The following is a 12,453-nucleotide window of genomic DNA, read 5'->3' on the forward strand; positions in this document are numbered from 1 at the left end:
ATTTTTTTTACTATAAAAGTAAAATAAAAAACTAAATAAATAAATATTCTTGAATGATTTTTTTTTTTTTTAGCAACTAATTAATATGATATTTCATTGGTGCTTAATAATAGACAAAATTGTCGAGTTAACACCCCTTTAGCATATTTTCTTGATAGAACCATGCAAAGAGGTGAACTATGATAATTATTAGAGGTTGAAAAGAAATTATGACAAAAAATCTTTAACCTATACCGGCTACTCAGTTCGAAGGTTGGATGGAATGCGCATAAAACCCATAGAATAAAGAGTTAAGCCAAACGACTCCAAACGATCCGCGCAGATGACTGTGCCCTCACATGCTCCGACGTGGATCCCCATGAATAAAATAATCCCGATCCTATGTATGTGTTGTGTCAATCTCGCAATCATCCATGCGAGTACTATAACTCGCCCCTAGAATATAAGGGAAGGTTGGGAGCTTTAGTTCTTTACTGGCCTTATTGTTCCAAACTTTAATAATTGAGTACTCAACTGTCATAAAAAAAATATTGGTGGGGACTCAATTCTACACTCTGGCGAAGCTCGATATCGTTTCGTAGTTTTCTGCGTAAAAAACCAGAGAACAGAAAAAGAAAATAAGCCATTTTAAAGAACCAGTCGGGCTAGGGTTATGTCAATCTCTTTCGCTAAGGCTCGAAGATCTTAAATTTCTCCAATTTTCCGTTACGGCTTGGGTGAATTTTAATTAGTTATCTGAAGATAGAATCGTTCAATTCCTAATTTCAGTAAGCTTTATCTAATCGACTTTTATACGTGCATCTGTATTTATATATAGTACTTGCGTTCTGTAAGGGGTCTTCTGCGTCCTTATGATTCTGTAATTTTGTATTGTTTGAACGGGAGATGCTGTTTCTTGAGAAAATGTCGAATTTTAATAAATTGGATACTTGATAATGAATGCTGAAGCAAATTGTTTGAACTGGAAAAAGTTACTATCTGGGAAACGGAGAATTACTATCTAATAAGCTTGTTGAAAATGTTTCTTCTTCATTTTTTTTGGTTCGAGGGAGCAATTGCGTGTGAAGTGTGCTTGCGGTTCTCTATCCTCCACTTGAGCAGTTCCCTTTTAAATGAAAAAAGACGTGCTATTCGCAATCCATTTTACTAGATTGATAGTTCAAATCGAAGTGTTCTACTGCCTGTTAGCTTGGAATTGAGTGTTTGGAAGTGTAGCGAGAACTAATTTTGGACTTCGAAATGTTGTCTTTCGCATTCTGTTTTCTTGATTTTAGATCTCTTAGAAGAGTAACTATTTTACTTCATTTGATGGTTTATTTTCAATGTTTCTCTCGTTCTTCTTTTCTTCTCTTTATGGATGCTTTCATTGCCACATTTTAATAATTTCTTTGTTCTCTTTAATAGCTGATGGTGCCTTTTATTGAATTTAGATTGATGAACACATTCTTCCTGTCTTTGTTTCAGAGGACTGCTCCTGCAAATTTGTTTGATGCGGTGGACGCTATGAACACAGTATTTCTGAGCTATTAGTTTCATTTGATTGTTCAAGATGCATGGTCAAGGAAATTACACTCAGGTTGGGCAGGGTGCCTATCTGCCCGCACCTCATTTTCAACAACGCCCCTTTGCTCCTCCTCCGCCTCCTCCTCCTCCTCCTTTCCAGCAAGGCCATCATGTTTCCAGACCTCTGGGAATCCAACGAGGAACAACGCCTTTTCCGCATCTACCTAACCTCCCTACATATCCTCATGCCCCTCCTGGACCCCCAAATCAAGGTCCACATATGCCTGTTCCATTAAATACAGTGAATTCTGGTCAATCGTACTTCACTCTTCCCCCTCCCCCACCAGGGGATGGAAACTCCAAGACGTCACATTCCTATCCAACTTCCCAGCAACACTTTCCGTGGAGTCAAAATGTGCATCAAACTCATCAAACGGCACATCTTCCAGCTCCAGGTGCATTTCCACCACTTCCTTCGCATGGACATATGGTGGACAGAGGTCCAGACAATCAACCTCCACCTCAATATGCTCTGCCACCACCACCACCACTGCCCCTACCTCAGCATCCTCGCATGCCATCCATGAGGCCGTTGCCACCACCACCTCCTCCCCCTCCAACTTCTCCTCCAGGAGTTCCGCCCCTTCCTCCATCTTTGCCACCCACTGTAAATGTTTCGCAGAATGATGGAAGTGGCAGTTTGAAGGAGGATTTACAAAATGAGGATAATTTGATCAATGAATGTCCACTGAAGGTTGTGGAAGTTAAACAGAATGAAGTTTTGTGTCAGCCAATTGACAAGGATAGTCCCGAAGCAGAAAAAATGAATGCTTTTGTTGCTTATTCATTATCTGATTCTGATATGGATATGGAAGGTTAGTCCAATAATTCCTGGAAAACATGTCATAATGTGCTCCTGAAATGCATGCATCTAATTTTGATACTCGTTCTATGACACTCCTTTTACGCTTATTTGGGACCAGTATTTTACATTTCAGCGTTCAGAGTACAAGATTTAGCCCAGGAAAGTCATTCAAATGGGCCCATGGTGATGAATATTAGAATGATATGATTGTTTGAAATTCTATTTTCGGTTATGGCTTCTAAGGGTATGGTCGTATTCTGTTGACTAATCAAGAACTAAAATTCTGTCCTTTGAAAATCTCTCCGATATATCTGACATTTTTTATTGGGCTAACTTCCTAACATTTACGATTTTAAGTGGCTTAATACTATTGGATTTTACTATTTGAACCCAGTGAATTGCACCCATATCAATTGCTGCAAGAGATAGCTTTAATTTGACCTCCTATTTATCTTGTAGCCCTAGCCTCTAGATTGTGACATGGATATACTTTTTTTTCCCTTATCGATGCTATTTCAGTATTAACATTATATGATTTTGCAAGTAATTACTTAAATAACTCAGAATTTGTCACTGGACTCTGGTATTATGCTAGTAGAGATGTGATGTTGTCGTCATTCCTGCTCTTTTGCTTAAACTAAGTAGTTTTGTGTGAATTCTATATTTTGTGTCAACTAAATCCTTTGTCAAATTTTTCTAGCCAGAACAGTATTTTGTCTTGGTATATGGTTGTCTCATTTTGGTCAGTGTGCGGGTGATTTTAGCTGATCCTTCTATCTCACTTGGTTTTGTGGTAATTCTAGATGATATCACTCAGCCTGATGAACAGCTAAAGAACTACTCATCGAATATTTTGAATTGTGAATCTTCTTCATTAACTAATGAAGTTGATGCAAAAGAGCGATTACAATTGACACAGCACACTGGAGGAGATAGATACAGTACTACAGATGGAAACTTATGCTGCTCTGGATCATCAGTATCAAAGGAGCAAAAAATCGGTAAATAACTGTTCCTGATGTTTTCTTCCACCTTGGTGAACATGGACTCTTCCACTTACGCAACGGCCTTCTTAGTTCTTGGCTTTCTGTTATGAAATTTGTTGTATTTGTGACATCCCTTGTCTTTCTCCCCCCAACCAGAATCAATTGTTAGGAAATTTGATTATATTTGTTGCTTCCACACTCACACAACAACAACATTATATTTGGGGTCCCTAAAAAATCCTAAAAAGATGACGCTTTTTACTTGGCAAAATCCTAGGAATATATATTCCCCCCCCCCCCTCCCCCCGCCCGGCCCTCTTCTCCTTTGGGACATCAGTACTCTTGGTATTTGACACTTTACAAGCTCCAAACTAATCTGGGCACCACGCCACCCTATAAAATGTGGAATCCTACGTTGGAACTGGTCTTAAGGACCTAGTGGGATTGATTGTGTATGGCACGTGTGTGTGTGACATGCTTCTCACACACAGTGAGGGCCATTTGGCCACACCACATCTGGTGTTGCATAGTTTTTTCGCCTCCCTATTTGTTGGTTTGTGCTTGGTTATGGGAATAGGGGAACTTTAGGCCTTTGGTGGATTAATTAAGTGTTGAGGTCACATTCTCAATTTCTTGGCAGAAATATTGTATGGAAAAAAATCAAAACATAGAGAAAAACCTAGGCAGTCACACTCTAACCTAGGTTCTTAGACATTAAACCAAAAGACAGAAAAAGCATCGCACTTCTATGAAAAAGGATCGAACTCAAACAAGCTGCAGATTACGCATGATGTAACTTGAGGTCCAAGAGTCCCAAGTATTTTGGCCAAGACTTGAACATTTTTCACGCCCCTCAATCTGACTACATCCCGAATAATGAAAATCAGTTGCCAAGAGTGACCAATCCCCTCTGACAGCTTATTATAAAGCCAACCCAACAAATTCCAAAAGTACTCTCAGTGCATGTTTGGCTAGGCTTAAAAAAATTGCTTAAAAGCACATTTTTTGACAGTATGTGAGGTTATGCTGTCTAAAAAGGGTGTTTTTCAGCACCTTTAAGCTTAGTAAAACATGCTATTAATGGGATCTTTTAGAAACAACATGAGACCTGACTATTTAATATCTAATAGTGAATCTAAATAATAGATCATTTTTAAAAATATAGACGAAAATGCTCTATTGACTGCTCATGTCCTGAGCATTTTGAGTTGCTCTTTTTTTTAATTTTCTTTTGCTTGTATTAGCAGACTGCACCAGTAATCAGACCTGGCATATCCTGATATCCCATCGTGAGTACTTCGCAAGTAAATGTATTGAACTTGAGATCTAACTGTCCTACATCTAGCTATCATCACGTCCTTGGAATATATTTTTTCTGTTTCTTCTAGTTAGATTTCTACCCGTCTGCTGATTTTCTTAACAGTATATTTTCAACAAAGTAGATGCATTCGGTTTAATGTACCTTTTTTTATACTTTATCTATTTTATCATCTCAACACATTTAATTCTAGAGGCATGGGTTGTCCTACGTTTACATAGCGTAGAATAAACAATATTTGAGCCTTATTGATTTAACTTTGGATGGCGCTGTATAAAGTTGATTTTAAAATGATGGTCCGTCTAGTGAACCCAAGTATGGTGGACTCTGTAGAGTTAAGTTGACTATATCTACTTCTCTTATTAATCCATGTACTTATAAATGTGAAATACTGCATTATTGATACCTGTAGTTCTTCTTCTTTTCTTCCAGACGTTTCATACTATAAAAAAGATTTTTTCCAAAGGACTGTTAATTTTACAACATAGAGATGACATGGTGCCGTTAACATTTATTATCTTCTAGAGATTAACCTTTTGAGTCATAGATACTAGAATAAGCTGACTGTATTTAAATAGAAGAAATGCAACTTGTTATGGTATTTACTCGTAATTTACTAGATAACCTATTGATTGTTATGCATTTATTTTGATTCCTTGGCAATGGGCTTGCTCTGCAGCTAGCTCTTATTTTTTTAAATGTTTGGCTCATGTTCATAAGCTGTTTATGAACACTCAAGCCATTTTTTATTCATACATTTCGAGGGGCTCACTAGTACTCCCCACTTATCCGCCACTCATTTCCATCCGTTTATAATTTGAACCATTTACAAACACTTCCCAGACATGCTTTTGGTATCTGTGGACCTGATGCAAAGTTAGTACTTTTCAACCTTGGGTTTGTATCTGCAGGATCTGGAATCTTATCAGATCACGATCTCTCCATTACTAGGAAGTCTTCTGGAGTTGTTGATTCAGGCATGTCCCCAGATCGAGATGCTGAATGTCCCCTGGATGTCAATATAAAGAAATCTTCTTTGTCCCCTGCAAACTTCGGCCAACCCATTGCCCCAGTGGCTTCAGCAGAAGGTGGTTCTGAGAAGCTTACAGGTCAGATCACTGGAGGTGCCAGTCCTTTTAAACTTTTACAGGGCTATGCTTCTGATGATAGTGCGGAAAATGAGGACGAAAATCACAATGGAAATGCTATCCCTGTAGCAACCTCTCCATCTGTCAATGTTGAATTTACTAGTTCTGATATTGATAAGGGGTGTAATTTTGGGTCTAAGATCAGTCCCCATAGTCTCCCAGACGCTGATACTACACCTTTTGCTACTGGAAAAGCTAAGGGATCTACCGATAGAAGTCATGGAAATCAAAAATCTGTTAAGGATGGTTATTCTGGCGAGATTCTCCAATCGAAAGATTCTTCGACCAATTTTAACATTGACGCTGGTCTTGAGAGAGGTAGTCCACAGAAGGCTGATCCAAAGAGTGTTGCAACTAAATTGAATGTAGATGAGTTTGGAAGATTGGTCAGAGAAGGGGATACTGACAGTGACACTAGTGATTCGCCACATTATACTCGGAGACATTCAAGAAGAGGCAGAAACCGAAGCAGAAGTCACTCGCCTAATGATAGGAGGAGGAGAAGTCCAAGGAGAAGAATTGAGCGGCGCGACCGATCTCGCAGGTTTGAGCTAGACATGTAACTGATTTTTCTATAAATTTACACTTCCATGCAACATCTAAGTTTGATTGTGGAAATTTCATAATTTTTGCTGATTCATTTTCAGCTTGTCTCCGAAGAGACGGAGAAGTAGGAGTAGATCACCTGGTCTAAGACGTGGCAATGATCTTGGCGGATACAAATCGAGACGAGAGAAGGGTCAATTTCCAGAATGCTTTGACTTCCTTCGAGGCAAGTGTTATCGTGGAGCTTCCTGTCGGTATTCACACCACGAGCCTGACAAGGGCGATAGATTCAGATATAATAGGGGCAAATTGAAGAATCAAGATTATCCGCCTACTTCAAAGAATTCTGATTTTGTTGAAGAGATTAGAACCTCTTCAGAAAAATCAGTCGATGAGCACAAAGAAATGAAGGGTAAAGGGATGAAACTTTTTCAAGATATGCCTGGTTTACAAGAAGGGGAAGTTGTAGAAGAACCGCTAGTTGATCCTACCAACCATGTTACTGACATAAACTATGTGGTACCTCCTCCACATTTAGTGACTGATGCTTCAGCCCAAAATCTATCTGGTCACTCTGCTCGTGACATGCCTTCCGGCAATGAAAATTCTTCGATTCGACATTCTGTGGGACACGATCTTGATAAGGGCCTTCAAACTACTGATCAACATCATCAGCAAATGGGCAATACTTTAAACTCTGAATCTTCTTCAGGTTCAAGACAACCTGACAAACAGGATTCTAGGAATGAGTTACACTCTGTTGGAAGTCCAATGACTAAAGCATATTCAACTGAAGAGGTTCTATCTCAATCTCTGGACTGCAAGGAATTGTATCCACCTACTGTTCATCATCCTTCTCAATTACCACCTCCCTTGCCCTCAGTCTCCCAGGTTACAAGTGCCTCATCTGCTCAACAGATTCCCCGAGATTCCAACTTGATGCCACCTATTGCAGAGTTTCATTCAAAGCATGATAATTATCCTTCTTATCAAGCTCCCATCCCTCACCAACATTTACATTTCTCTTTACCATCAAATTCCTCCTCAAGCTCACTTCTTGTGCCCCCACATATGCCATTTGTCAATGATTCAACAATAGGAGAAGTTGGGGCTCCTTCACATCAAATTCAACAGTCTCTACTTCCTCAAAGGAATGATTTTTCTGGCCATACATCTATGAGACCCTACCCAACTGAATTAACCAGTTCTCAGATTGGTCAGCATCAGACACACTCTTCAGTGCTGGAACCGGATAAAGTGTCACATCACACTGATGACTTCAGATCAAGGAATTTGCACGTAAGTAATCTAATGAATCAGGCACGTGGAGGTCCCAATGCCATGAGAGAAGATCGCTTTACTGGACATCCAGTACAGGGTGTATATCCCATAAATCCCTTTGCTCAACCTATTCCCTTCTCAATGCAGTCACCATCAAAGGGAATGCAAGCTTTCCATGGTGAAAATCTGCCTCCAAAATTTACTTCTGATAGTCGTGCTTTCTTGCAACACCGCTCCTATGGACTGCAATACCCTGCTGCCGATGGTGCCTCTGGACAGCTTGGTGAACCTGGTGGGAAGTTTATATCTTCCACATCAACAGTATCACCAGATTTTCTTGAGGGGAATCAGCCTTCTTCTGCGTCCAACTTTGTAGGATCTAGAATTCCAAGACCTTTCATCCCATGCACATCGACTTTTGACCAGCCACTGGGCTCCAAGTTCAGTTCGAATCTTTTGTATCAAGAACAAGACCAATATGGCGCGCCATTCGGAAATCTTAGCTCAAGAAATATGTTTTCCACAGAGTCTTTTTCTGCCCAGGCAACTCCAGGTATTTTACCTAGGCCAGGTGGTGATCAGTATGATCCACTGTTTGACAGCATTGAACCATCTTCAAACTCAATAAAAAAAGCTGATCATCTTCAGAAACATGAAACAACTGTTGCTTCCAACATTTTGCCGACTTTTAGCGGATCTAGTAAGGCATTGGATGTGGAAGAGAGCAATAAGAAGATAGGGGTTGAAGCAGTCTCTGTTGATGCATCAGTAGAAAATGATGAATTCGGGGAGACAGCAGATGCAGAGGTGGGGGCAGTTGAAAATGGAAGTCCAAGCAATTCAAATGATGCAGCAGAAATGACTGCTGGAGAAATGGAGATTGATCAGATTAAGACATCTGGGAAAAAGAAGGGGAAGGATTCAAGATCAATGAAACTTTTCAAGATTTCCATTGCCAATTTTGTGAAGGAGGTTTTAAAGCCATCATGGCGCCAGGGTAATATGAGCAAGGAGGCGTTTAAGACTATTGTCAAGAAAACAGTTGATAAAGTGTCAGGAGCTATGAAGAGCCACCGAATACCAAAGTCCCAGGCAAAAATAAACCACTACATTGACTCGTCGCAAGGAAAATTGACAAAGCTTGTGATGGTATGCCTTCTTTTCAGTACAGCTTGTTTGGTTAAGCTTAAAAAGTTTAATTATAAGTAAGCCACTGTTTGACAACCATTATTTGGAAAAAACAATGTTTTAAATAGTGATTTTTAGGAGAATGTGTGGTTAAGAAGTACAGAAGAGATTTGGGTTTACTTACAAAATATTTTATTATGTGAATCTGTGGTGGAAAATGGGTATGTAGAAAAAAAAAAAAGAGTTTTTAAATAGTGGTTGTCAAATAGGGGCTAAATAAGTAAGTTTAAAAATAATGTTTTTTCTTGTGAAAGTTGCAAAGAAATAAATTAATTATTTTGAGCTTAATGAAAGTAACTCTTTAAAAAAAAAAAAAAAAAAAACCTATTTTAACTAAAAAGGGTAAGTTATTCAAACATGTTTGGAGTTTAAAGTTACTTGAAGTAAATCCTTTTTAAACTTAGCCAAACATACTCTTATTTTTTAACTTTCGTTTGCTTTGAATTAAAGAAGGATCTTAGTGCATTTTTCTTTTGATATGTGAAAGTTTTTGATGTACCTCATCAATATTGTCAACAAGAATAATGCTATTTGTATATAATGGAGTAATATAATGATTTACGTACAAATGAGGTGTTAAAAAGAAAGTGGAAAAGGTGTTTTTTTTTTTTTTTTTTTTTAAAAAATTTTGAAAGGTGTTTTTTTTTTTTTTTGAAGAAATTCTGATCTAATCATATCTCATCTCATCATATGTATGTAAATCATGTAAACTATTATGTACATGTAGCACAATCGTTGTCAACAATTATTGCTAGTTTTGCACTTTATCATGGGTGTATTGCTTTCTACAGTTTCTCTTGACTACTTGTGGCTTATTTTCTCAAGGAAATAAACTATTATTCTTCTCATACTGAATTATCCTTTCTGGAGAAGCTGCTAAGTCTTGTTTTTGCAAGAAATTTGAACAAATAAGATTTAGAACACGTCTGGCTAAGTAAAAAGTTTACTTATGAGTGAATAACTAAGTTAAATTTCAAAATAAGTTAATTGTATATTTTGACAGTAAGGTAAGAGTTACTTTTTAGAACTACTTAAAAGTGAGTTAATGATCCAAGTTCTCTTGTAGATGAAATTTCCCATGCTCCGCAGTTTATTTGTGATGCTTATTTCATTTAAGTCTCCACGAATTGATTTATTTTTCCAATCTTCTTTGTGTGTGCAGGGATACGTGGATAAATATGTTAAGGTGTGAAAAATGCATTTTGAGCCATGGACTCTGCTGGAAAAGACTGAAGATGTAAGCACTCTTACAAACACACTACCTTGAGGTTTAAAATGAATTTGTGGAGAGGAAATTACACACCAGAGTGCTTTATCAATAATCTCAGTTGCCTATGTAAAGTATGGAACTATCGTTATATGAATGTAAGTTGAATAAACTTTTTGAGTTGGCATCATAACTATGTATGTAATGCAGTTCTTCTGAGGTTTTTTTTGATATGTATTTCATTTTTCTTCCTTCGGTTTTCTGCGTGCGGGAATGAAATGTTGTGGTTGCTAAAGATCTAATTGTTGTGAATCAGATACCGAATTGAGTAAGATGTCTCCAAATTTTCTGTGTTTTGTTACCAATTAAGGATTCATCATTGATATGATAAAATCATTGTTTTTTGGTAGGTTGAGTTAGATAAGATTGGATCGATTAATTTTCCTAGTCGCTTTGATTATGTTTATCTTTAACCATTAAATACGTCCCTTTAATGAGATTTAAGACCACTGATAATTTTTCGTTATATTTTCAAAATAATTTTATTATCGTCATTATTATGTACAACACATTATACATTTGGAATGACAACGAAAAAATTGCACATTTTCTTGCGGGGAGGCTTGTCTTAAATGTCTTGATAAAATTATTGTGTTTTGGTAGTTAGATAAGATTGGAGGCAACGAACGTCGATTTAATTATTTTTAGTTTAACCATCTAAATACGTCTTGGATTCCCTTTCTAGGAAAACTTGAAAAATTTGCTTCCAAAAAAATAAAAATTTAACCAAACATAAGAACTGAAATTTGATTCTTTATCTAAAATATTTTACAGCGGTGAAGGCAATTTTGCGTTGAATATAGCTCAATTGGACCTAAATATAGCTCAATTGGATGTAAAATATCGTTTTATAACAATATTATGCATGAGAAGAGTTCATAAATCAGGTGTTAATTATGTCCAATTCAAAATTCAGGTTACAAGTTTCTTTAGTGCAAAAATCAGGTTTTAGCTAATTAATTAAAAATATTTATTAAATAATGATAATAAAGCCATTGTTATACTATTCATGGTCACATATTCACAATTATAGTCACAGATTTTATTTATCGGTCACATATTATCAAATTAATTGGTTACAAATTTTTTTAAGGTCAAAAATCACAATTTTGATAAGTCACAGATTATGTCAAAGTTACAGATCAAAAAATTATAGGTCACATATCCAAAAAATTATAGTCACAAGTCACATATTTTCAAATTTAATTGTCACAGATTACTTTTTTTAGTCACAAATAATTGAATTTTAAAGTCACAGTCAAATAGTCAGTCACCACCAACTCCACTGCCACCGGCGTCACTTGCAACCACCCTCACCCCGTCGCCACCGCCACCGTCAACACCAACATTAACAAAATCGATGCAACCAGATCCACCGTCGCCACCAAACACACCAAAAAAAACCACCACCCGAATTTTAAAGTCACAGGCCAACATCACCACCACCAACACTCCAAACCGCCAACATCACTACCACCAACATGAAAAATACCACCACCAAGTCACGCCAGTTGCAATGTCATTCTCACCAATCCACACATTTTTTCTCGCATTGTCGATAGAGAGAAGGACGCACGACTTCTTCGTAGATCACGTGCAGCACCGCCAACCACGCACATCCACCACCAGAAAAATCGCCGCCTGCACTATAATCACAGCCACTACCTACAACGCATTGCAACACAACCGCCGCACCACACCACAACCATTGCCTGCACACAAACACCACTACACCACACAAACTCCACCACACAAGCCACCATCCAAAATCACCCCAACCACCAAATCCACCATATAACCACAAAAACGCTACCATACAAACACCATCACACAAACCACCATCCAAAACTACCCCCAACCGCCAAATCCACTATACAACACTGCTTCTACTTCGCGCACTGGTTGTGGTGCTTCGCCTGTGAAGAGTCGTCGGAGTAAGTGAGTGGATTTGTTTCCCGATGGCAACTCATGGTGATTCGCACAAACCTATCGTGCTACGTGGTAAAGATCGCGGCGGTGTAGCTTACGTGGTGGCGACGGCACGATGTCATCAATTGAACTGAAATGGGTAAGGTCTCTAGTGGACAGTGCTTCGACGACGGCGTAGCACAGGGACAAGAAGAGACGGGAAAGAGAGAGAGAGAGAGAGAGAGAGAGAGAATAAAATTAGGGTTGGAATTGAATTAGAGGTAATATTTATTATATTCATACCTGATTTTTGAATAATGAAACTTGATCCCTTAATTTTTGAATTCTAATATTTAAACACCTGAAATTATGTAATTTCCACATTATGCATTCCTAAATTAGCCCATGTTTGACAATCATTATCCAAAAGTTTTATACCCATT

The 12,453-nt window shown here is 37.9% G+C and overlaps 1 protein-coding gene across 1 annotated transcript; it reads left to right on the forward strand.

The window, feature by feature from the left end:
• Positions 1-546: 546 nt before the first annotated feature.
• Positions 547-10,357, forward strand: LOC111401729. Its single transcript, XM_023029599.1, has 6 exons — positions 547-767; positions 1,465-2,378; positions 3,172-3,369; positions 5,584-6,364; positions 6,468-8,796; positions 9,998-10,357. Exons 2-6 carry the CDS (start codon positions 1,550-1,552, stop codon positions 10,025-10,027), a joined length of 4,167 nt encoding a protein of 1,388 aa, XP_022885367.1. The 5' UTR covers positions 547-767; positions 1,465-1,549; the 3' UTR covers positions 10,028-10,357.
• Positions 10,358-12,453: the final 2,096 nt, after the last annotated feature.

The sequence above is a fragment of the Olea europaea genome, chromosome 10, assembly GCF_002742605.1.
Source record: "Olea europaea var. sylvestris chromosome 10, O_europaea_v1, whole genome shotgun sequence".
Lineage (NCBI taxonomy): Eukaryota > Viridiplantae > Streptophyta > Magnoliopsida > Lamiales > Oleaceae > Olea > Olea europaea.

Bases quoted from the DNA above. Each gene is read 5' to 3' on its own strand.
- LOC111401729 (XM_023029599.1), top strand. From the start codon at position 1,550: ATGCATGGTCAAGGAAATTACACTCAGGTTGGGCAGGGTGCCTATCTG. The intron at 3,370-5,583 runs GTAAATAACTGT...TTGTATCTGCAG, and splicing joins ATCAAAGGAGCAAAAAATCG to GATCTGGAATCTTATCAGAT. The intron at 6,365-6,467 runs GTTTGAGCTAGA...ATTCATTTTCAG, and splicing joins CGGCGCGACCGATCTCGCAG to CTTGTCTCCGAAGAGACGGA.